Below are 22,215 nucleotides of genomic sequence, written 5' to 3' on the forward strand. Positions count from 1 at the left end.
TTTCAGGTATGATTATTGACTAGAATACATATCTGTTAACATTTTTAAATCTACTACGATGGCCAGAAAAAGTATCTAACGTACAATTATACATTTATATATTAATTCTTTCTCATATTTAAAGAAAAACATAAATAAAAATATTATGAAAAACATATTGTTTATGTTCTACAATTTGTCACTACGGGGAATCATTGCATAAGTTTATTAAAAAAAATCAAATTTTTTGTTTATATAATATTATAATGACCTTACTTTTAATAAAAACAGCCTCGTGGTGGTAAAGATTATTATATTATTGAGTTATTGGTTATAAAAATTGATAATATTACAACAAAAGCACTTCGTCAAATTTCGTGTAAAAATTGCTTGACATTATAAAAGTATAAACTCTTTAAAGACATGATATCGTGAATAAATGGTAATTAAATTGAATTAATGTACACTAATTTTGTTTTAATAATTTATTTACTTTTCGAGGAATAATTTTCTATAAATGACACGAAATAAGATGAACAAAATATCAAATTAAATTACGATAGGATTCTGATTTAAATTAAAAATATTATGATAGATATTTCTATACTTATCAATACAATTTCTCGTCAAGTAAATAAATTAATGAAACAATACTAATATACATTAATTCAATTTACTTAACATTTTTATTTTTTCATATTATTACATTTTTATAATTCTCAAATATCTAATAAATGACTAATTTTCTTTTTTTGCAAATGAAAACATGAAGTGTTTTTATTGTGATCTATGGAGTATAGGTATCTGTGACTATAATTTCAAATGCAACTTTTTGGATTTACGTCATCGAGATGGCGTTACATGTTCATTTTTCTCTTATCCACGAATTCCCACATCTTATCATTTAGATTTTTTCCTTGTTAGTTGTTGATAATCATATGTTTTCCTATGTCTTTCTCTCGTTTCACGTTTCGTCTTTAAATTTGTTTCCGAAATTAAAAATAACATTTATATATTTTTATAACATTAGAATCTAATGATATCATAAAAATAAAAATCGTTTCTACTTGTTGTGACTCAAATACATATCCCTCGGTATTCATTGGTTTTTTTATATTCGTTTGTAGGTAAGGTACGTCTCGTTTCTTACCGTTGACCAATGATCACACGACTGTGCGCAATGTGAGTTCCTGACTGCCAAACATGAACGTCATGGACCAAATGGCCGTAAATCAGAACCGGTCACTGTTCGAAAAGTACGGTATCCCACTGTCCGATATCGACTTCGACTATGTAAAGACTTGCGAGGACCCGAAAATATTGAAACGCATAATTTTAATATTGGAGTGAGTTCAATGTTTTTGTTAGGTTAATTCACCCTATTATTGTATGTTCAGACGTTGATATATTTATGTAACTATATACTATAGCGTATGTCTTGTAATCTGATAAATGATCCATCAAATTCATTGAAATCTACTAATTTTCTTTTTCATTGAACCTAATAATTGTGAAGCATATTTAAAACAGTTACAGTTGTAACTGACCATAGTTATGCTTATTTTTTTGTTAATGAATATCATGTTCATTGTTCTTATATAATCATTACTATTTTTCATATGAGGTATATAATTGTAATTCTTTGTTTTGATGTTATGATTTTAGTTATCATAATTTATAATATTATGTGCCTACTTATAACTCTAAATTAATTATCTTATTTATCCATAATTGATATAAATACTTGATTTTTTATATAAGTATTTAAGTAGGTACTTACTTTTTTCAAATTTCCTAAATTATTATTGATAAATACAGTTAAACTTAAGAAGATGTTGTATATCATCTCATTTTAGTTATGTTTAACAAATCTAAATTTACATTTAGCATTTCAAATTTTGTGTTGTTAGCTTATATTTTAGTTTGAATTTACCTATTATTAAATTTAAATGTATGAATATTATCTAATATTATATATATTTTTTTTTTTTAAACCAATGAACGAATACAGATAATCTTCTTATTTATAATTCTGTTTTTACTTAATATTAAAATCTGAATGCACATAATATGCTATGTGTAAGTTAGACTGAGTCAATTTATGCCATTTCAATATTTTTTAAGAAGGAACCTATATATATTTTCAAAGTTTTCAGTTTATAAGAGTTGACCAATTGAGTTTTTTTATTATTAAATATTGGCTTTTTTTATTAAAATTTTAAAATTACTGTGCTGAATCTATTCTACTAAATTATAAACATTAATTAACAAGTAAATATTTTCAATCGAATAAACAATAATGATACCGTGCTTGAATGTGGTTGGGGGAATTCTCACAGGTGGCTAGGATTTACAATAATTAAATGTTTACAAATTATGATAAATATATTTAAACTGTATTATAATATTGTGTTAGTATCAAAACTGGTGTAAAAATGTGTGTATGAACTAAGTTCATAATTTATTTTATTGATTCATTAATCTAAGCAACTTCTAAAAAGTAAATTCCTCTAAAAACCTTTTGAAAATTAATCTTTAACCTTCCATTGCTAAATGTGAGAATTTTCCTCATATAGTTTTTAAGTTGGGAACTGCTGGCTCATTCATTATTACATTATTTTCTTTAAAAAGTTGTACCTTATGAATTGTTTAAAAATAGATTTATAAATTAACAAACAATTTCATGTTTGTAACAAAACAAATATAAAAAATATTTTTTTGGAAGGAAGCCTTAGCCCCAAATCCCTCTTCCTGAGTGTGCCACTGTTACAGTTGTAAACATTAAACTAACAACATTGAAAATATTATTATTTAATTAAAATAGAATGTTTAGTAACAAAATATATATTTAATTTCAGATCTGGAGAAGAAGGACTTTATCCTGCGCTATTAAAGGCAACTGAAACTCGTTTACGCCAAATTAAACCAGATGCTTCAATATTGAATAGAAAACTTTGTTTTGCTCAAAAGTCTTCTGAATTATCAGTAAATGGTGATTATGGCGATGAAATTAATGATGTAGCTGTAAGTATAAAAACTTGAACAAATAAAAATTGTAGAACAAAAAAAATAGTTAGTATTTCTTCAAGTTAGAGAACATTTTTACCAAGTCCTTATACTATATTTCAATTTGTCTATTTAGTTAAATATCCAAAAATATAATGTATTAGAAATGCAGAACAGATGAAATGTTTTCTGTATAATAGAATAATAAATGTAGTTTTGTACATAACTATTATTTTAGATAATTGGACAATATATGGATAAAATGAAATTTTTTTTTTTTTATTACCATCTTGTATAAAACCATGTTTTACGTTTTACAAATAATTATTGTATTATTCCTTATTTTTCATTAACTACAAATAATTTTAAAAAATCATCAAATTGTTAAAGATATTTGAATTTATTGATTTATATTAGTTCTAAATTGAAGGTTTAAGAAGTTGCAAAAGTAATATACCAGTCAAACATATTGACCTGTATTTTATACATAGGGACCTTGATATAAGTCAATAAATTTCAAATTTTTTTTCTTAAAAATCTAAGTGATTTTCATTAAATTTGAGTCATAACATATTGCACTACAATATGTTTAAATTATTCAATATAATATTTCACTTTTAGAATCAATTAAGTAACTATGTATATCATGTTTACAAATTTTTTTGTTTAGAATTGGATAAAGAAGTCAAATCAACAAGAAAAAGAATCATCATCTGTAAAGCAAAACTCAAAAAGCCTCATGAATGGTCACAGTGAACCACCAGTTCGAAGATCTATTGATTTAACATCAATGTTTAATAGTGAAAAGGTATTGCTATAAGTTAAAATTCACCGAGAACAATCAATTGTACTAGTTTATCTTCCACTAACATAAATTGTTTAAATGTTGTCAATTTATAGCTTGAACAGGAATTATCAATGCACAAAAAAACCAGTGTAAAACATGAACCATTGGGCGCCTCATATTCTAAATGGGATAAATATGATCCTGATGTAGAAATAATGAAGTTAGATAACAAAGAAAAGATTGACAAGTTACAAACGCATAAGAATAAAAATATGAATTCAAATGGTTTATCAGTTGGATATAATGAATCAAAAAGTTTTGATGATAGAGTTAAATCTATGAAGAATTATGCAGATATAATGTCTAAATGTAAGTGATTCACTATCAAATTTTTATTCCTTAATCTTAGGTACTAATGAAATTTAATTCTTTACATTTTATTACAAAACAAAGAAAATATTATTTATAAAATATAAACTATACTCATTTGAGTTAGTAATAGACAAACACTTATATTTAAAATAAGTTCTGATAAACTAGTGATTTTTAAATTTTACTTTTATTTGAATTTAAACACACTAAATAAATTTCTGGCAATCATTCAGCTTTCTAAAATATTCAAAATATTTTGTAAAAATAAACATCTTAATTGTTTTAGGTGGCACTTTTAAACCTCAAGACTTGGCTATGCGAGAAAAAGAATTGGGAAATGAATGTTTTAAATCAAATGATTACGAAGAGGCAATTTGTCATTACAATACTAGTATTAGCATTCATTCAACACCTGAAGCAAGAAACAACCGTGCTATGTCATGTAAGTAGATTTTTTATTTTCTTTCATTTTATACTGAATATAATACATCCATATGCTATTTAATTTTTATAATCATTAAGCGTTATCAATCGATTTTTTTTTATTTAAAAACATTTATTATTCCAAAAGCTATCTTCTAAATGTTTTTCTTTTATCATTTTAAGTTGTGATAAAATAACAATGTTTTTGAAAAATATTATATTTTTTTATTGTTTTTATTTTGTAATTTTTTTAATAAGTATATACCTAAATACATATAAATTGTAGCCAATTAGTTGATGAGTTTTAAATTTTTAAGTACTTATAAATAATAACTATAGGTAAACATAATAAATTAGGAAAGAAGTATCCCTCAACATTTTGGTCCACTACTCTGTTTGTCTAACTTTAAATACTTGTCTGTAATTAATTAAATTGTCTTCCAAAATTTAATTTTTATACATTAAAATACACTTTACAATATTTTGCTTTGGAATGTGAAATTATAAATGTATATTAAAAAAAGTAAAAATAAACATTACAAGTAAAAATTCAATCTAATATATGAATTTTGAAATAATGAATGCTTTATTTTAATTGAATTCACTGGAATTTTTGTATTAACATAAATAGTTAGAAACAATCACTTAGTTTCATAATAATTAAATTGTTTAGATACATTATATACATATTGGTTAAAAATGTATTACACAATTTTATGTACTATGTATAATTATACAATATTTTAATATTTTTTTTCAGTCATTTAGTAATTATTTTATCATTAAAATATAATTTTTTTGCTTAGAAGTATTATTATATAAATACTTTGTGTAGAATGTGGATGGATTTTGATTGTACAAATATATATATTTCATCCTTAAAGTTGAAACTAATACTGGTCTACTCCTAAAAAGTTACTATGATTTATGTAAATTATTTAAGGCATCAACTGAATAGAAATTATAAATTGATGATTAAATTATTAATATTTAATTATATCTATCATCTTTGTATATTGATTTAATTATATTAATATTTTATTAAATTGAAAGCGTAGTTTAATACAAAATATTCTAGCTATAGATGTGTACATTGATTCTTAGAACATAGTACTTTACAATAATTTTGATATAGGTATTTTTAAATCATGTTTTTTTTTTTTTAATATGGAATTTTATTTATCAATTTTAGTTATAAAATTGAAAAAATATGAAAAAGCACTGGATGATTTAAGAGAAGTGATTGAAAGTGACCCAAGAAATATAAAAGCACATTATCGAAGAGGGTCATGTTATAAAGCTATATCCATGTACTGCTTAGTAAGTATTATGACATATTTTATTTAATTGATTATCAGTTATGGTTATTTAGTACTGTATTATTTTTTATGACAGGCATTGAGATCATTTGAATCTACATTAAAGTATGATTGTAACAATGTAAATGCCCTCAATTCTGTAAAAGAATTAAAAAATATAATAACGAACATGAATCCAAAAAAATTAATTAGGTAATATTTTTATTTAAATAACAAAATATATTGAATTATTTTTTTTTATTCTATAATTTGCTCTTGTTTTAGAGTTCGTGAAATAACTAGGCATTATGATGAATCTGTATGGGACATAGAAGATCCATTCCATGTGTCTTATATGGAACTTTCAGAATTAATCAAAGACAATGTTGAGTATGTGTATGAAGCCGATTCTTTTGGTTGTTTAACAGAATGTGTTTGTCAATTGTGTCCTTGGCATGAATGGCAGCAGCGTAAAAAAAAATGGGGTCGTCATAAAATGTTTAAAAATGAAGGACCAAAGAAACGTTGGCAATTATTAACACCTGATATCGTGCCTATATTATTGTCTACATCTTTAGCTCCAGAAATTCAAAAACCAAAAAGATTGAACATTATTGAAATGAACTCTGCTAAAACAAATGGTCATCATAATTCAACGGTTCTTATTTAATTTTTTGACTTAATGTCATAATTTTATTTACTATATTTATATTATTATATATTTCAGAAAATTTGCAATAATGAAATTAACTCAGCTAAAATGAATGGTCATTATAATTCAACGGTTAGAATTGAGTTCTTTAACTTTTGTTTTTTAATTATATTCACACTTTTGTAAAAATTATACTATACATTTCAGAAAATGAATGGTAATAAAATCAATGGAATTGATAAATCTCTTTGTAAAAATTGTGACAACAACGAAATAAATATGAAACCAGTGTCTAATGTTCAAGAATTTTTGCAAACCTGGAAAATAGCCAATCAAAAAAATAACTATGAATTATATCATAAACTCTTGCGGAGTATTAAACCAAAAGATTTACCTAGGGGTAAGTACTGTGCTAATAGTTATCTTTACATGTTAACTTGAATAAAAATTATGAGTCTGCAAATCATAATGTATTAGTGTTTGTAATAACAACTATATTATGTGTTAAAATATAAATGACTGAAATTATTTTTACAAAATTTAATTAAATTTATATTATGTTTTAGCAAATCAAAAAATCAATTTATTTATTATTTATTTTTATGTTAAATCTATTGATGTGTAATATATTTATATTTTTATTATTGTTTTTAACTACTAATTTCATACCTGTGAAACATTTTTAGAAACTCAAAAATTATAACTTACTGTTACCACTTAATAGTGTATTTTATAATGTTGGTATATTTACATACATTTATCTCTTATTATTAATAAAAAAAAAATAATAATAATACTTTTTGTACAGTACATTGGCATACATTTTTTGTCTACTAGCACTTAGTTTTCTGTGATTGCCATATAGACCATTTATAATCCTCTGATCACCAATCTAGATAAATATAAAAATATTAAATTTTAATTCAAAGGAACTTAATACTAAATTATTATTGCATCTAAATATTGCTACAGTTAGATTTTAAACACACAAATATATTTGAGATTTATATGTTTTACTTGTTACTTATACTTAATTATCATAAATAACTAATAGCTAATGATTTTGTGTTTTATTTAGTTATAAGTACAAATTTGGATGAAGAAATTATGTCCAAGTTTTTGGAAACCTTAAACCAGAAATTTGATCCCAATAGTGAATTAGATCTTATTATAGAATACTTAACAGCCATGACTAGAGTTAATCGGTTTAATCTTATTGTAAAGATGTTAGACAACAAAGTTAAAGAAGGTAAAATATTTATTTATTAATTTTTTTATTAGATTTTAGACAAATAGTTTTAATTATTAATCATAATCGCTATTTCAAATATCAAAATCTATCTTTTTTGTTATAAATATAAAAACTAATTTTTAATTTATTGAAAACATTACAGATTTATATTTTTTTTTAGTATTATCATTAATCTATTATTTAAATAACTTTAAATCCACATATATATTAATATCTGTATGATTTATTATTTATAAGTTTTTTTAGTGAAATGTTTTTTTTTTTTCAGATATCCAACCACTACTAGATAAGATTCATCGCTATAAGAAAAATAATTTGTTCTCATCATTATTATGATTATAACTTGTATCAATTATGTGTTTCTCTAGTTGAGAGAATAATATCGAGAAAATGTTCCACTTTTTAATAATACAAATCATGTTTTATTGCGGTCTGCGTTTTTGTTGTCCAAGAATTTAAAAAAAAAAAAAATGTTTAAATTAATAATAATAAAAAAAAAAAAAAAAAAAAAAAATGTAACTTTAAATGAAAACAAAACTATACAAGTCTGATTAATATACCTATTGAATCATTTTAACAATTAAAAATGAAATAAAATATAGTATATAGTATACCTGTTTAAAGTTATTAATAAATGTGTGAAATTTTATGTTCAAATCATAATTAAATGCTCTTATCGCCGTACCAGTTAATTGATAACATGTATTTAGACTTCTTAGTAACATGTAAATGTTCTAAAATATTTTATCTTTTCAGTACTTGCCTCTGTTGAGTACTGACTAAAATGATTATTTACAGTTCAAATTATAAATCAAACAAATATATTTACTCTTAATGTGCAAAAATTTAATTAATTCAAAACTCAATAATCTGCAGCTGATCCAAAGTTAACATAATTTATCTTAGCCATCTAATGCATATTATTTATAGTATGATGTAACCAACTCAAATATTAAAAATAATTGTCATGCCTAGATTAGAACTGTTTGATTACTCAGTGTTCTGGTGTTAGAACTACTGAGTAATTTTATTTAATTTTGATGTAGATAATTTTGGATGTTATATTTTCTATAGGTACCATGAAAGTGTTCTTACTATAGAAATCTGATTCATTTTTACCAAGTATTATTTTAATTGGAGTAATTAATGTATTTGCAATAATAATTTTCTACTTGCCAGATCCCAAATAATAAATAACTGAAAATAAACTATAAACAGTTGATTTATTATTTATTTAAAATTTAAAATTTATATAAAAAAAAGTTATATTTTTGACTTAATGTTATTTATGATTGAAAATTATCAAACTAAAAATTCTTTCGGGCTTTCATAATTTATTTCACTGAGAAGTTACAAACAACCTTCACATATTATAGCATCATTCTTTCTTAATTTATATCATGGAGGTCTTTAATTAGTTTACCAGTTTAATAAAATATTTAAAAAAATAAATAAGATTTCCATTTTGGCAATTATTCTAGGCTAAATATTATGTCACACCACTCACAGACCTGATGTACTATATTCAGATATTCTACTAGGGAACATTTAATAATTAATTATAATTTATATTACATTTTAAGATTGTCTTAATAAATTAATCTAATGATTATACAACTTTTGAAATCAGTCCATTTCGTTCCATACATAGCTATAGACCAGCGTTTCTCAAACTGTGGGTCGTCGGTCAATTTTTGATGGGTCGCGAACAGTTTTTTAAATTATATAGATTCCAAGAAATGTATGTTAAATTAATGTAAAACAGATTATTATTAATTAAAGTAAATTTGTAAAAATATATTGATTATAAACCTATACAATAATAAAAATAATATTTAAACCTAATAAACAAATTTTGTTAAAAAAATTAAAATATATTATATTATATTATTTTAAATTAATTTTTTTTTTATTTAACTACTTTTTGAAAAGTGAAACCATGTGGGTCATTAGAGATTTTTCGGGGGAAATTTGGGTCGCAGTACTAAAAAGATGAGAACCGCTGCTATAGACATTAGTAGTGGCCAGTGGGATACATTTACGAAAGTGATCACAATGCGCACTAAGCACCAGGCTTAATGCTTAAATACCCGTATATCGTATACCTATATTATGATTTATATTATTTCTTAAACATAACATGTATTATAATAAGAAGGTTAAAGGTTAGGTAATTATTTAAATGATTCAAAACAAAGTTGAATTGAATTTGAATTTTATGAGCCTGTACCAATGGGCAATATCGCAATGATAGTAGGTAAATAATATTACCAATTCAATTTTTATGTGTCATAACAGACACATGACTGCGGACATAACAGTTGATGTGCTTCTTACGCTCCCTTTTAAACATAGTTTTAGTACAAGAAAATGTATTAGTGCTAATGCGTATTTTACATTAGCTAAGGTGGACACATATTTTTATATCATAAATTCCGAGACAGTTCGTAGTACGATATATGTATAGTGTGCACTATTAAAGTACCTATCTATAATAATATTAAAAGTGTGAATAAAAATAGGCGAAAACCCTTGACATCTTTTGGATATTTGAGTAGATTAGGGAAGAGCTGTGAAATTTTATCGTTTCCTGCTCAAATTTTGAAGTTACGCCACTGATAGTGCTTACTCCCAAATTCTAGGTGGGATCCCATACGTCTCGTATTTTACGGGATTGTCCCGTATTTTGAATAATCTGTCTATTCCGTCTTGTATGTAGGTACCTTATTTTAAAAATTAAATTTTTTCATATTATTTAGTTTTTTACCTAAACCATTACATCTATATATTTTACATCATTATATATTATTGATAATTAATAATTATTATTTGACTATGATTGAGTTTAACTTAATTTTATAGTATATTTAGTACCTGTGAGAAAAATGAAATCTTACATCAAGGCAAAAATATGTAATTTTACCTACCAAATGTTTACTAAGTATTTGTATGATAACACATTTAATTTTGTAATATTTTAATTGCTAACATAAGTCCCCTCACCCCTTTTCAAAATTAACACCAATATCAACTACAAGAATAGGTATGATTTAAAATATCCCGTATTAAAAAAAAATAAATCTGGAATCCCTAATCCTATATAGGTAAATCTTTAGGCTTAACACTCCAAAACAGTTTATGATATTATAAATTATTCGTAATTTTATATTTTTTTACTGCCTATTTTCTAGACTTGTAAATAGCATAAGTTCGTCCATCAATAGAACACCGAAACAATGAATTATGGTTTTAAAAATTACAATATATTTTATTATTAACGTGTCCGTTGCATTATTTCCATCACTCATATTTTGAAAATTTTTAAATTTTTTCCAACTACCGGCTGATACAATAGATATACAACACACCAAACAATAAATATATATTATGATACATTTTGTATTTATCTATGCTGATACCACGGTCTTAGTTTATTTTGATTAACATTATCTAATATCATTTTAAAATGTTTATAAATGTTCAACCATTTAATGGAACAACCTTTAAAATTGCTTCTAATAGTTCTAGATATTAAACTTTAATTATCACTTACAATAAAATTATAAAAATTTAAGTATTTAATATAATTTAAAAGTAAACCATGTCTAAGGCTGTAAGAAGAGCTGCTGGATTTGTGATTTATAGAAAAAACTGTGATGAAATAGTTGAGTACTTACTTATGCAAGCTTCTTATGAAAATCATCATTGGACTCCACCAAAAGGTATAAATTCAACAACTAAACATGACTGATCTAATTGTTTAATGTATTGACTTATGTTAATTACAGGTCACTTAGAGGAAAATGAATCCAACATGGATGCAGCTATTCGAGAAACTGATGAAGAAGCTGGTATTAAAGTGAAAGACCTTAGTGTTCATCATAATTTCGAAAAAGTGTTGAAGGTATAATTTAATTAGTGGTTTTGTGGCAGCTCGTGACTAGTATCTAATGTGATGTTTTGTGTTCTTTTCATAGTTTTACACGCTTTATTATCTATGTTATTTTATATATATATATATATATATATAAATATATATGTTTTTTAGATCTACAATTCCAACTCCCCGTATTAGTTAACCACTTACAATTTCTTTTGTTCCTTAAAAATTTTGACTTGCATCATTTTTAGTTTGTCCTGCTTAAATGCTATGAGGATACCCTGCAATTTTCTATTCAATCATATCCTCAATATTTATTGTATTATACATCTCTTTTGAATTTTAAGTGCCTTAGGTCAGTTACAATACCTTTATTTTATTGCATCCATCAATAAAATTTTTTTTTAAGTTCCTTTCTATCTAACAGCACGTTTTCAATATAGTTTTAGATCCATGATTTGCTTCTATATATACTGTTCAAAAATATATTTGAATAAATCTCCTCTTAAAATATAGAGTTGCAACTTTTTTTGAAGTGAAGTTAATCTTTCAAAAAGCTGTTTACTTTTGCCAATCGTATGTGTTGTTTTATATCTCTGATGCTTTTACCATCACATGTGATATTGCTCCCTAAGTATACTATAGTGTCTATTTAATCTAGTCTTTGACTACCTATCTACTTATAAACATACTTATCATTATAAAGTATAAATAATTTTATCTAATTTAAAATATTTTATAAAAAAAAATTTTGATTTTTCATTATTCATGTACATTTTTTTCCTAATGCCATGGGTAAGTAGATTGCATTGTAATTGCTGTCCATGTATTGGTCATTTATGGTTGTCATATTTTTTATCTATTGTGTTATATTAAATACTAAGTTTAACTGTAATAATAAAGTAATACTCAATAAAAAATTACAATTGTACTAAAATCCAATCTTTAGATAAAATATATAAAAGGTCAACTTGTTAAAAAAAATCCTTCATATTCTTACTAAAACTATTTTAGAAAATAAGTACTTCCAATAATTAATTTCGTAAATTTGTTTTTAATATTTGATAATTTACTTTTTATTTTCATACCACAAGTACACTAACTAGTGTGCGTCTTAATTTCAATATTGTTTTTATTTCATTATCAAAAAAATTAATTTTTAAATGTTTAAATTTATAAATATAATTTTAATAATTCAAAGGCAAGTTGATTTTTTTTTATACCTACTTTGGTATACAAGAGATAATATAGTGTATATTTTTTACTGTTTTTAGTGCGCTTGTACATTTTTTTCTATGTATAATACACATAATTAAGTTTTTTATTTTCATGTCTTATATCATTATTTGGTTTTATGTATATATATTAAATTGTAGAAATATATTTTTCATTTTTCATATGTAGGTGTATTTTTAAAAATTAAATTATGTTATTCATTATGTTTATTATATTAATCTAATAACGCAGGTTTAGTTTAAAACTTAAAAATCTAATACATATATTTTTAGTCAGAAAATTGGAAGTTAAATTATTGGTTTTTAAATTTAAAAAATTCTAAACTATATCTTAAACTGTAGTTTGAACACTTTTATGTATTATTATCATTTTTGATTATGTTTTGTTGACTAAATATGACTTTTTTGGTCTTTTACAGTATGACCCAAAAGATAAACCATTTTCCAAACAAGTCACTTATTGGTTAGCTCGTTTAATTAATCCTGATACACCAGTAGTGTTGTCTAATGAACACCAGGATTACAAATGGTTGCCTCTTATAGAAGCTAAAAATTTGGCTGCTTATCCTGAAATGCAAGAATTATTGGATGATTGTGAAAATTATTTAGTTAAAACCAATATTAAATAGATAATTATAAGTGTTTTTATTATTGATGAATTATATTTCATTAAAATGAAATAACCAATAAATGCATGTTGTTAATTAAACAAATTATATTAATTCATTTAAAATAATATTTATAAATATATTATTTTTAAAGTACTTATTATAATAATGTTGTACATAAATGTCTACATGGATACAAAAATACAAATTATTTAATATACGTTGTATACATATATAATACTTTTTATTATTACTTTACTAAATTTATATTATGATAATATCAAGGAATTGTACACATATTCAAATACCCTTTGGACTACATCACACGTGTATTTTACCTAAGTAAGAAAATATATTATTTCATGTTCATATATTGATGCAACCAGATCTAAACTATTGTAAGGAAGCGAGCTGATAATAAATATATCTAGTTGAAAAATTAGTATATATAGGATACTTCACTAAGAATGTTTATCTTTTTTTAATCCTTTAACAGTACATTTAATTAAAATTCTATTATTCTATTGATTTTTTGAATTTTTAAGGAAGATCATATTTTCAAATACTTGTTTATACCATTTAAGTTACTTTAAATATGATGCACTATCCTAGAGAATTTCTTCTAACTTTCTTTTTATTTCTAATAACTTCGATTTTTATTCATTAACACCTAAAAAAGAAAAAAAAAAATAGTTTGAATAGAGGGAAAAATGAGTTTGTTTCACTAGGTATTCCTAACAGGTTTCACCTTAAATTGCATAAAAATTAAGTATTTGGAACAATTAATTCTTAAAATCAAAATCTGAATAAATTCAGTTTAAATAAAAATTGCTGATAAATATGCTTAATAAATCACTCTAACTCTATTTAATCTCAGTCCAGTACTCAATATTTTATAGTCTGTTACAAATACTGGACAGTGCATAATATTAAGTTATTACCTTTAATTCTAGTGTTACCAATTACTTGTTTTTTTATTATATAATTGACTTAAGAATAATTTTTGAATGTGTAAATGTCATATAGAATACATTCAATTGAAAATCATTTTTGTACCATCTATCATAGGTTAGATTCGAAGAAAAATGATTGGTAAGGTTCAAATGCATGTTGGTTATAAAAAAAGGGTTTAACATTTTAATTGTTTCTATATTGTATCATATTTTAGTATTATTTAGATAATCAGACAAGTATCTTAGGTTCATGAAAGCAAGTTAAAATAATATTGAAGTCATGTTAACACTAATTTATATTGCAGCTAACTAATAACAATTTAAGGTCTAATGTCAATTATAATTTATAAAGATTTAAATGCAGTCCCTAATGGCAAACTAATATAAAAATAAAAATTTGACTGATCAAATATTTTGATATATTACTATTTAAAATGGTTTTAATGCTTTCCAATAATATTAATAAATAATAACTCCATTAATTTACAAAAAAATAAATTGCTCTAAGTATATTTAATTATAAATATAAAACAATTTATAGATATTAAAATAGCTTTAATAGACAATTCTATTATTTATTTAAAGTATATTTTATTTGTTAGAATATTTATTTCTTGATCCCCTTGTTTTTTATCAGTAAATATTAAAAAAAAGATGTTTAATAATCTTCATTAAAACCATTTAAGTAATTCTACTACAAAATATTACATTGGAAACATCAATGGCAGTGAACTACCAAAAAATATGTATACATTTTTTTAGTAAATTTTAATTATTATGCACGGTGTGTAGTTTAAAATTTTTTTATTAAAAAACCAATATGTTTTGGCAGCTTTTTAGTGTTGAAAAGTCTACCAACGATTCATAAAAAAATATAAGCATATCAATATAGCTAATAATACATGTTCTTTTGGAACACATTTATTGTATGCAATGAATCAATTGTTATAGTGCTGCATATACTGTCATGTCGATTGTCGATACTACAAAGTACCACCATCCATTAATTACCCAAACACATTATTTTGGGTATATACCTGTAACAAAATTAATTTTTTTTCTAAAATTATTTGTGTACCATCTTAATTGAATCTCAGTAATCACCAATGAGTAATGTGTTTATGAACAGATCAATTTAAATTATAAAACCAAATACAGCAGTTTATACAAGTCAGTAACTTTATTTTAGGTACTTTAAAAAACAGTTGCTGAATAATAAATTATTTCAATAAAAATAGAATGTAACATCCCATCAAAAATATTTCTTATACCTTATAATTGAACAATGCAATATTCAAGAAAATAAAATTATACTTGTATACAAAGATTAGAGAATATCAAACAAAACAAAATTAAGTAGCCTTCTGCTATACACTTTTTTAAAACTAAATTTAAGTAGATAATATGTATTGCTTTTCATAGCATTGGATTTTAAGTATATTTTAATGGTAATCAAGAATAAGTCTTGATATTAGTACATACACACTCATACTCAAATTTATTTAGAGTATTTATTATACTAGAAAAAAAATTTGTTTGAATAAGATTCCAAATTTTTTTTATAAAGGAAAAGAATTAAAAGTAATAAAAAAAAAAAATAAACACATTTTATGAAACTTGGTTATTATTTAATTGATTTTTGTCAATTATATTAATTAAGAAGAAAAACTGAAATAGTTTGAACACAACTTAAAAAAAATACTTTTTCAAAACAAACAGAAATCTCATTATTTTTTTAATCAGAATCAATATAATTAGATATATATATAATATATACCAACAGAAAATAAATTGTTAACCTCTGTAATACTCAAAAGATTCAGGCTCTTTACTTGCCACTTTCAAGAGCATGGATTTCTGCCAAAACTTCGTTCTTTTTAGAAATCTTTACACGTTGGTCATTATCAATTTTACCACCTTGAGCAACCTTAAGTTCTAGTTCATCAATGGTCTTCAACTTTTTCTTGAGGTTCCTAATTCTTTTAGCTGCTTCAACGGAAATCTCAATAACGGGTGCAGCTGGCTTAGCTTTGGATTGCGTTTTAGGTTGAACTTGTGTCTTAGATTGAGATTGAGTTTTAGGTTGGGCTTGGGTCTTCGGTTGAGCTTTTGTTTTGACTTCAGGTTTGGTAACCTTTTCAGTCTTTTTAGTAGCTGCTGTACCATTTTGTTGTACTGGAGGGATTGTTTTTTTCTCAACTTTCTTAGCCTGGGTACCATTAGTCAATACTGAAGATGATTTTTTGTCATTAACTTTGTTGGGTTTGTTCTCTTGTTTTGTTTCTTTTTTGGATGTATCTTTTTTGTTATCCTTTTTAGCATCTTTTTTCCCATCTTTTTTGGTTGGTTTAGGAGGCGAAGGAAACATAACTCTATGAAACAAAAAAATATTTATAATGAAAATGGGTATAAAAGTATTTTAAATAATCATAGTTATTTAGCAACATTTATATACTCACTTAATAAGTGCTTCAAGATTAGCTATCTCCTTATTCACTAAATTTTTGGTCGAAATCTTTTTACGTTGGTCATTATCAATAGAATGTCCTTCTGCTACTTTAATTTCCAACTCTTCAATGTTTTTCAACTTCTTCTTAAGATTTCTCACCCGCTTAACAGGGTCAGTTCCTGATTCTAACTCAGGTTTTTTCTCTACTGGTTTAACTTTTTCTTTTTCTTTTTGTACCTCAGGCATTTTAATTTTCTCCTGCTTAGGTTGTTTTTCGGTGAGAACCTTTTTGGTTTGTTGCTGTTGTTTAGGTACCGCAACCATTTCAACAGGTGCACCTGGAGGTAATTTAGGTTTATTGGCAGCAAACTTTTTACCTTTGGATTCGTAAAGTGCTACTTCGTCCTGAGGAATATAATTCTCCTTGAGTCGCCTTTCCTTACGCCAAGTGCCGTCTTTGCGCTGTGTAGCTGGAACGAAGTAACCCTTATCGTCTTTTAAAATAGCAGAAGTTTGGTCCAAATACTGATGGGCCATTTGCTACTTACCAATACTGTAAATTAACAGATCACAATAATTTGAAAAGTAAAGTAAAATACCGTGACACGAGTAACACGACGCCACGCTTTTCACTTCTGAACAAATGCTTCACTTCAACCAAAGACTTGTAGCGTGTGCTTCTCAATGCTCATAAAAAAAAAAAAACCTTATCATAAAACCGTCGTTGCTACAAAGGATACAACAATGTGACCAACCCGTATTGAATTGTTTTCAATGAGGTTTCAAATATGTGACTGTTTTAACTTTTGAATTGTAACTATTTTCAAAATTTATAAATTTTAGTAACTTAACAACAACTTAAGACAACTCTTTACTCTTTAGATTTTAGATTTTTAGATATTCTTGTTTAGAATTTATTATTAATTATCTATTTACCAATTACACAATATTGTACCTATACTTAATAACAGACACCAGCATGCTTGTTATTACAATATTACTTATTACTACACCTTATTATATATTATATATATATTTATATATGTTTAGCCTCTTAAGTCTGAAGTCATAGTCATCAGAACAAATGTGAGGCATCAAAATTATTAATTACATTGTGTGACATTACGCCAGAAATTATGCTGAATTAGTGTGCCTGATATATTAAACGGTATTTCATTAAGTTACTATTACTATAGGTAATAATAGGTATATTATAAGTAGAGCTTAGAAACTGTTGGAATTAAAAAAGGCAAAATATGTATGTAAATATGCACAAAAAATTAAAAAATATGCATTAAAAATGATGTTAGATGATATGCAAAAAATTATTTTAAAATACCAAAAAAAAAATTACATCAGATGTTAATAAACTAATAACATAATAATATACATAAAAACTGTTTATAACTGGAAAAAAAATTATAACTGGTTGGCATTGTGACCTAATCTTTTTAGCTAAAATTAACAAAATACCTATACAAAATAGGCATTTTTAATTTTTTAACTGTCCATTGTATAGTTCAGATTTCAAGCTTTGTCTGCTATAAACTGAGACTTGAGAGTATACAGAACAATATTATGCAATTTCTACAACTTCTGAGCCCTAATTATATGTTTTTCCTTTGATATTTTATTAAAAACAATACACACCAATGTACATTATACAATGTAATATTATAAAGGTTTAACAAATTTAGTGCCCATCAAAAAGTTTAGTTTATTACATTTTCTTCATTGATTCATATTTTAAATAATATTTGTTTATTATTTATTCTTAAATGTTTTTTTTAATTTCCTAAATTATGTAATTTTAATTATTTAAATTGCCAGCAGTTAGTCTTATTTTTGTTTATTAAAAATTGACGAATTAAAGATTTATTATTTATTACTCAATAGACAATATTCATCATCGATTTGAGTATTTATTTTTTATAGTGAATGCATCTACAAAATTAAACAATTAATATACTATCTACAGATATACAATGAATTATTAACTGTTTTACCTTTGATAGTTTATACTATTGATTTTCATAAACTAGCTAGGTACCTAAATTCCAATATAATTGTTTACTTTTAATTATAATTTATATACATTTATACAACTTAGTGGTAATAAGTAGTTTGAATATCTCAAGTAGGTATTCTATTTAGTATGATTATCGTCATATTCTATAAACTATAACATATAAATCCGTGAAAGTGCACAAGAGATCTTTTTTAGGAAGGGGGGTCATGCTAAGAATATTTTTTCCGAAAATAGCGAAAGTATTTCTAATGTTAGAGAAGAATGCGATTTTTTAATTAAAAGTCGACAAAACAAAAATAATGTACCTACCTACTTAGGATGATACTTATACCGGCTATATCTATAAAATATAATTTCCTATAACCCTATTATCCAATTAATTCACAGTAATGTATAAAATATTAAAACTGTTGAATAAGACAAGTGTTTCTTGTGTACCTAGTGGTGTTTTTAGTAGGTAACGCGTGAGCGCAACGCTCACAGTTTAGTAATCGTGTTACGTATTTTACGTAATATAGGTTTACCAATTAATAGGTCCAACTTGCAGATTTTAATTAAATATAAGATTCGTGGTTTTACTAAATATGTAAATTTTGGGTAATTTTTGAATTTGAATTTTTAAACTTTGCCACTTTGGGTATTATTACGAGTTACACGTTAGTCAACAATAAATTATAATTAACTAATAAGTAAAAAGTAAATTACCAATTAATATAACAATTATGTTTGTATTATTTAAACATTGAACATGCAATAAAAAGTATTTATTTAATTTCATAGTATTTAGTGTTAAATTTATATTATTAGGCATGTATTACCTAACTATTAGGCGAACCTACCTAATAAATATATTCTGCACAATATTATTAATTATAATATATGCCAAGTCCACTTATTTTATCAATGTTATTATTCAATATCTGCTGTCGTAGTACTGTAGTTAGTTCAACTTTTGTATTAGTCAATGCTTTATTTATATCATTTACACAAATTGTTTTTTTCGTCAAATTGTCAATAGATTGCAAATGTTGTACAATTATTTCTTCATAGTCTCTAGTCATGATATCTAATGCTTCATTTCCTTCAATAATATTTTGTAAGCTACGTTTTTTAATTATATCTTGGAGTTTTTTGTCCTTTTTCGCTAAATTAGTTTCAGTAACCTCATTCCCTTGTTCTGTAAATTATGTAAATTAATAACTCATGTATTGATATCGCTATATTGTAACAATTTGTATAATAGACATAGGTGGATTAAGTAAAGGAAGACTAGGGAAAAATATTGAGAATTGGAGCTCTAAGCTTATATTAAATTATGTATTTTCAAAGTTTACACCTTTCCCTTTAAAAAAAAAAAAAAAAAACATATGTATAATATAAATCTGGACACTATTCTTTTTTTATAATGATTAATATAGGTAGTATTACTGAGCATTTTTACTTGTTCGGCATTCAAAATTTACAAGTTTAAGTACTCAATAGCTTGTTCAAAGTTTCAAGTACCCACGAATTATATTTTTAAATTATTATAGTAAATAACTAAAGTCATTATTTTTTGTTAAAATATATAATTTTATCAACATTTAAAATAAAAATGTTTATAAAAAAAATTGGGTTCATATATTTTTTTAGATTTTTTGGTTACAGTATAAATTACTTACGAGGAATTTTGTTTTAAATTTTCAAACTTTTTAACCAAAAATAAATTGTCTATTATAACGACTTTTTTTGGAAAAATATCAGAAGTGTTAATAGAATAAAAATCATAAAAAGTCAAAATGTTTTGAAAAATTTATCATTATTATTTTATAGATTGTTCATACAAATGTATAATAAAAATTTCAAGTATCTATGGACTATGGTTATTCGTTTTTAAGTTACACTAAAAAAACTGCAAAATCGATTTTTCCGTTTCCCCTACAATGGTGTATTTACAAGGGAAGGGGATTTGGTGGGCGGGGGGATAGATCCCCTTACTGTTTTTTTTTTTTTAGATATTTATTATTTATATTAATTTTAAAATATATTTCATTGGTCTTTCCATTTTTATAAATAGTACAAAAAAATAAATTGATAGAAATAAACAAAAATGTGGGTACCCCTACTCACTGGTTCTTACCGCCAGTCGTTCGCTACCGATACTCGGTCACAACTCACAAGCAGCTGGCTGTACAGTCGTAAATTTGTAATAAAAATAAAAAAAACAAAGACATTTTTAAACTAAAATGATGTATACCTACTATGGAATAGCATTATAACAGTTGTATATTGCATGTAATCAATTTATCGATATTCTTATTTGACGAAAAAATAACGTTCGTAATTTCGTCGAAAGTGAACTAGTCGATTGTAATTTACATTTACGTATAAAAATATAGTTATTTTAAGTTTTGTAGATAATAAAACAAAATTAAACTGTCAAAATAAAGTAAAAAATGGCTAAAAGCCTTTACAGACACTAGTAAGGATATTTATCTAAGAACCCATTTTATGTTTAAAATATTGGTTACTTTGCCTATTTTTACAACAATATTTGAACGTGATTTTTTACAATTCTAGATTTGATTTTTATTGTGGTTAATAATTATATTAGTTGGTAATTGGTATCAAAAATAAAATTTCGTGTATACTAAACAGCATAATAGTAGGTATATATTGGAAATCTCAAAACCCCCCTCCCCACTTCATATGTATGATCCAATGCTGAATGCCTTATCCTTCCTTTAAACAATTCTTAAGTACGTATTTTTTCCTGGTTATTTTGAAAACTTTTGCGAATTTTAGTTTACCTTTGGCCAAAAAGTATTCTTTCTGAAGACATTCAATCAATTTGTACTGTTCTGTTAAGCAATAATCATTGCCAATGTTTTGTTCTTCCAAGCACTCTGAATTTTTAGCAATACCTTTCAATGAATATTTATTAGAATAAGACATTGCTTCATGAATTTGTTTCTTGGAAAGTCCACAAATTAAATTGTCTTCCAAATCATTTTTCAATGATAGACCATAAAATGAATGATCAATTATCATCAAAATAAAAAAAACCTTTTTGAAAAAATGTACATCATACATTGTGTTAAATTTTTTAGAAATTATAAGATATAAAAATTATTAGTTTATTTGACAAAATAATATTAGTTGTTCTATGGTGTATATAGTGTAGTCAGTGTAGATGTTTTTACTATAAATGTTAAACATAGAACATTTTAAATTGTACATTAAGAGATAAATCCAACTTAGACATAGGCCATCATAACTCAACAAAAAATTATAAAATGGTTGGGTCTTTTTC

The 22,215-nt window shown here is 24.4% G+C and overlaps 4 protein-coding genes across 5 annotated transcripts; 2 read left to right on the top strand and 2 right to left on the bottom strand.

Moving 5' to 3' along the window:
- Positions 1–923: 923 nt before the first annotated feature.
- On the top strand, positions 924–8,194 carry LOC112598426 (RNA polymerase II-associated protein 3). The gene is made up of 12 exons (XM_025344887.1): positions 924–1,325; positions 2,838–3,003; positions 3,656–3,793; positions 3,886–4,141; positions 4,431–4,586; positions 5,760–5,887; positions 5,963–6,078; positions 6,151–6,523; positions 6,593–6,649; positions 6,725–6,917; positions 7,596–7,766; positions 8,038–8,194. The coding sequence occupies exons 1-12, from the start codon at positions 1,183–1,185 to the stop codon at positions 8,103–8,105; spliced, it is 1,965 nt and encodes a 654-aa protein (XP_025200672.1). The 5' UTR covers positions 924–1,182; the 3' UTR covers positions 8,106–8,194.
- A 3,036-nt stretch (positions 8,195–11,230) lies between these two features.
- Positions 11,231–13,549, top strand: LOC112598473 (bis(5'-nucleosyl)-tetraphosphatase [asymmetrical]). The gene is made up of 3 exons (XM_025344948.1): positions 11,231–11,491; positions 11,558–11,673; positions 13,304–13,549. Exons 1-3 carry the CDS (start codon positions 11,371–11,373, stop codon positions 13,511–13,513), a joined length of 447 nt encoding a protein of 148 aa, XP_025200733.1. The 5' UTR covers positions 11,231–11,370; the 3' UTR covers positions 13,514–13,549.
- A 2,502-nt stretch (positions 13,550–16,051) lies between these two features.
- On the bottom strand, positions 16,052–17,587 carry LOC112598441 (translation initiation factor IF-2-like). 2 transcript variants are annotated; one of them, XM_025344905.1, is made up of 3 exons: positions 17,443–17,587; positions 16,905–17,364; positions 16,052–16,817 (listed from the first exon to the last, which is right to left on the bottom strand). In XM_025344905.1, the coding sequence occupies exons 2-3, from the start codon at positions 17,216–17,218 to the stop codon at positions 16,274–16,276; spliced, it is 858 nt and encodes a 285-aa protein (XP_025200690.1). In that variant the 5' UTR covers positions 17,219–17,364; positions 17,443–17,587; the 3' UTR covers positions 16,052–16,273. The 2 variants fall into 2 exon arrangements, with proteins under 2 accessions (XP_025200690.1, XP_025200689.1); XM_025344904.1 differs by having other exon boundaries at positions 16,905–17,587.
- Positions 17,588–19,789: 2,202 nt separating this feature from the next.
- On the bottom strand, positions 19,790–21,857 carry LOC112598599. The gene is made up of 2 exons (XM_025345128.1): positions 21,713–21,857; positions 19,790–20,100 (listed from the first exon to the last, which is right to left on the bottom strand). Exons 1-2 carry the CDS (start codon positions 21,855–21,857, stop codon positions 19,790–19,792), a joined length of 456 nt encoding a protein of 151 aa, XP_025200913.1.
- Positions 21,858–22,215: the final 358 nt, after the last annotated feature.

The sequence above is a fragment of the Melanaphis sacchari genome, unplaced genomic scaffold (genome assembly GCF_002803265.2).
Source record: "Melanaphis sacchari strain LSU unplaced genomic scaffold, SCAv2.0 Contig48_pilon_pilon, whole genome shotgun sequence".
In the NCBI taxonomy this organism is placed as follows: Eukaryota; Metazoa; Arthropoda; class Insecta; order Hemiptera; family Aphididae; genus Melanaphis; species Melanaphis sacchari.

Bases quoted from the DNA above. Each gene is read 5' to 3' on its own strand.
- LOC112598426 (XM_025344887.1), top strand. From the start codon at position 1,183: ATGAACGTCATGGACCAAATGGCCGTAAATCAGAACCGGTCACTGTTC. The intron at 4,142-4,430 runs GTAAGTGATTCA...TAATTGTTTTAG, and splicing joins TGCAGATATAATGTCTAAAT to GTGGCACTTTTAAACCTCAA. The intron at 6,918-7,595 runs GTAAGTACTGTG...TGTTTTATTTAG, and splicing joins ACCAAAAGATTTACCTAGGG to TTATAAGTACAAATTTGGAT.
- LOC112598473 (XM_025344948.1), top strand. From the start codon at position 11,371: ATGTCTAAGGCTGTAAGAAGAGCTGCTGGATTTGTGATTTATAGAAAA. The intron at 11,492-11,557 runs GTATAAATTCAA...TGTTAATTACAG, and splicing joins TCATTGGACTCCACCAAAAG to GTCACTTAGAGGAAAATGAA. The intron at 11,674-13,303 runs GTATAATTTAAT...GGTCTTTTACAG, and splicing joins ATTTCGAAAAAGTGTTGAAG to TATGACCCAAAAGATAAACC.
- LOC112598441 (XM_025344904.1), bottom strand. From the start codon at position 17,431: ATGGCCCATCAGTATTTGGACCAAACTTCTGCTATTTTAAAAGACGAT. The intron at 16,818-16,904 runs GTGAGTATATAA...TTTGTTTCATAG, and splicing joins AATCTTGAAGCACTTATTAA to AGTTATGTTTCCTTCGCCTC.
- LOC112598599 (XM_025345128.1), bottom strand. From the start codon at position 21,857: ATGTCTTATTCTAATAAATATTCATTGAAAGGTATTGCTAAAAATTCA. The intron at 20,101-21,712 runs GTAAACTAAAAT...CATAATTTACAG, and splicing joins AGAATACTTTTTGGCCAAAG to AACAAGGGAATGAGGTTACT.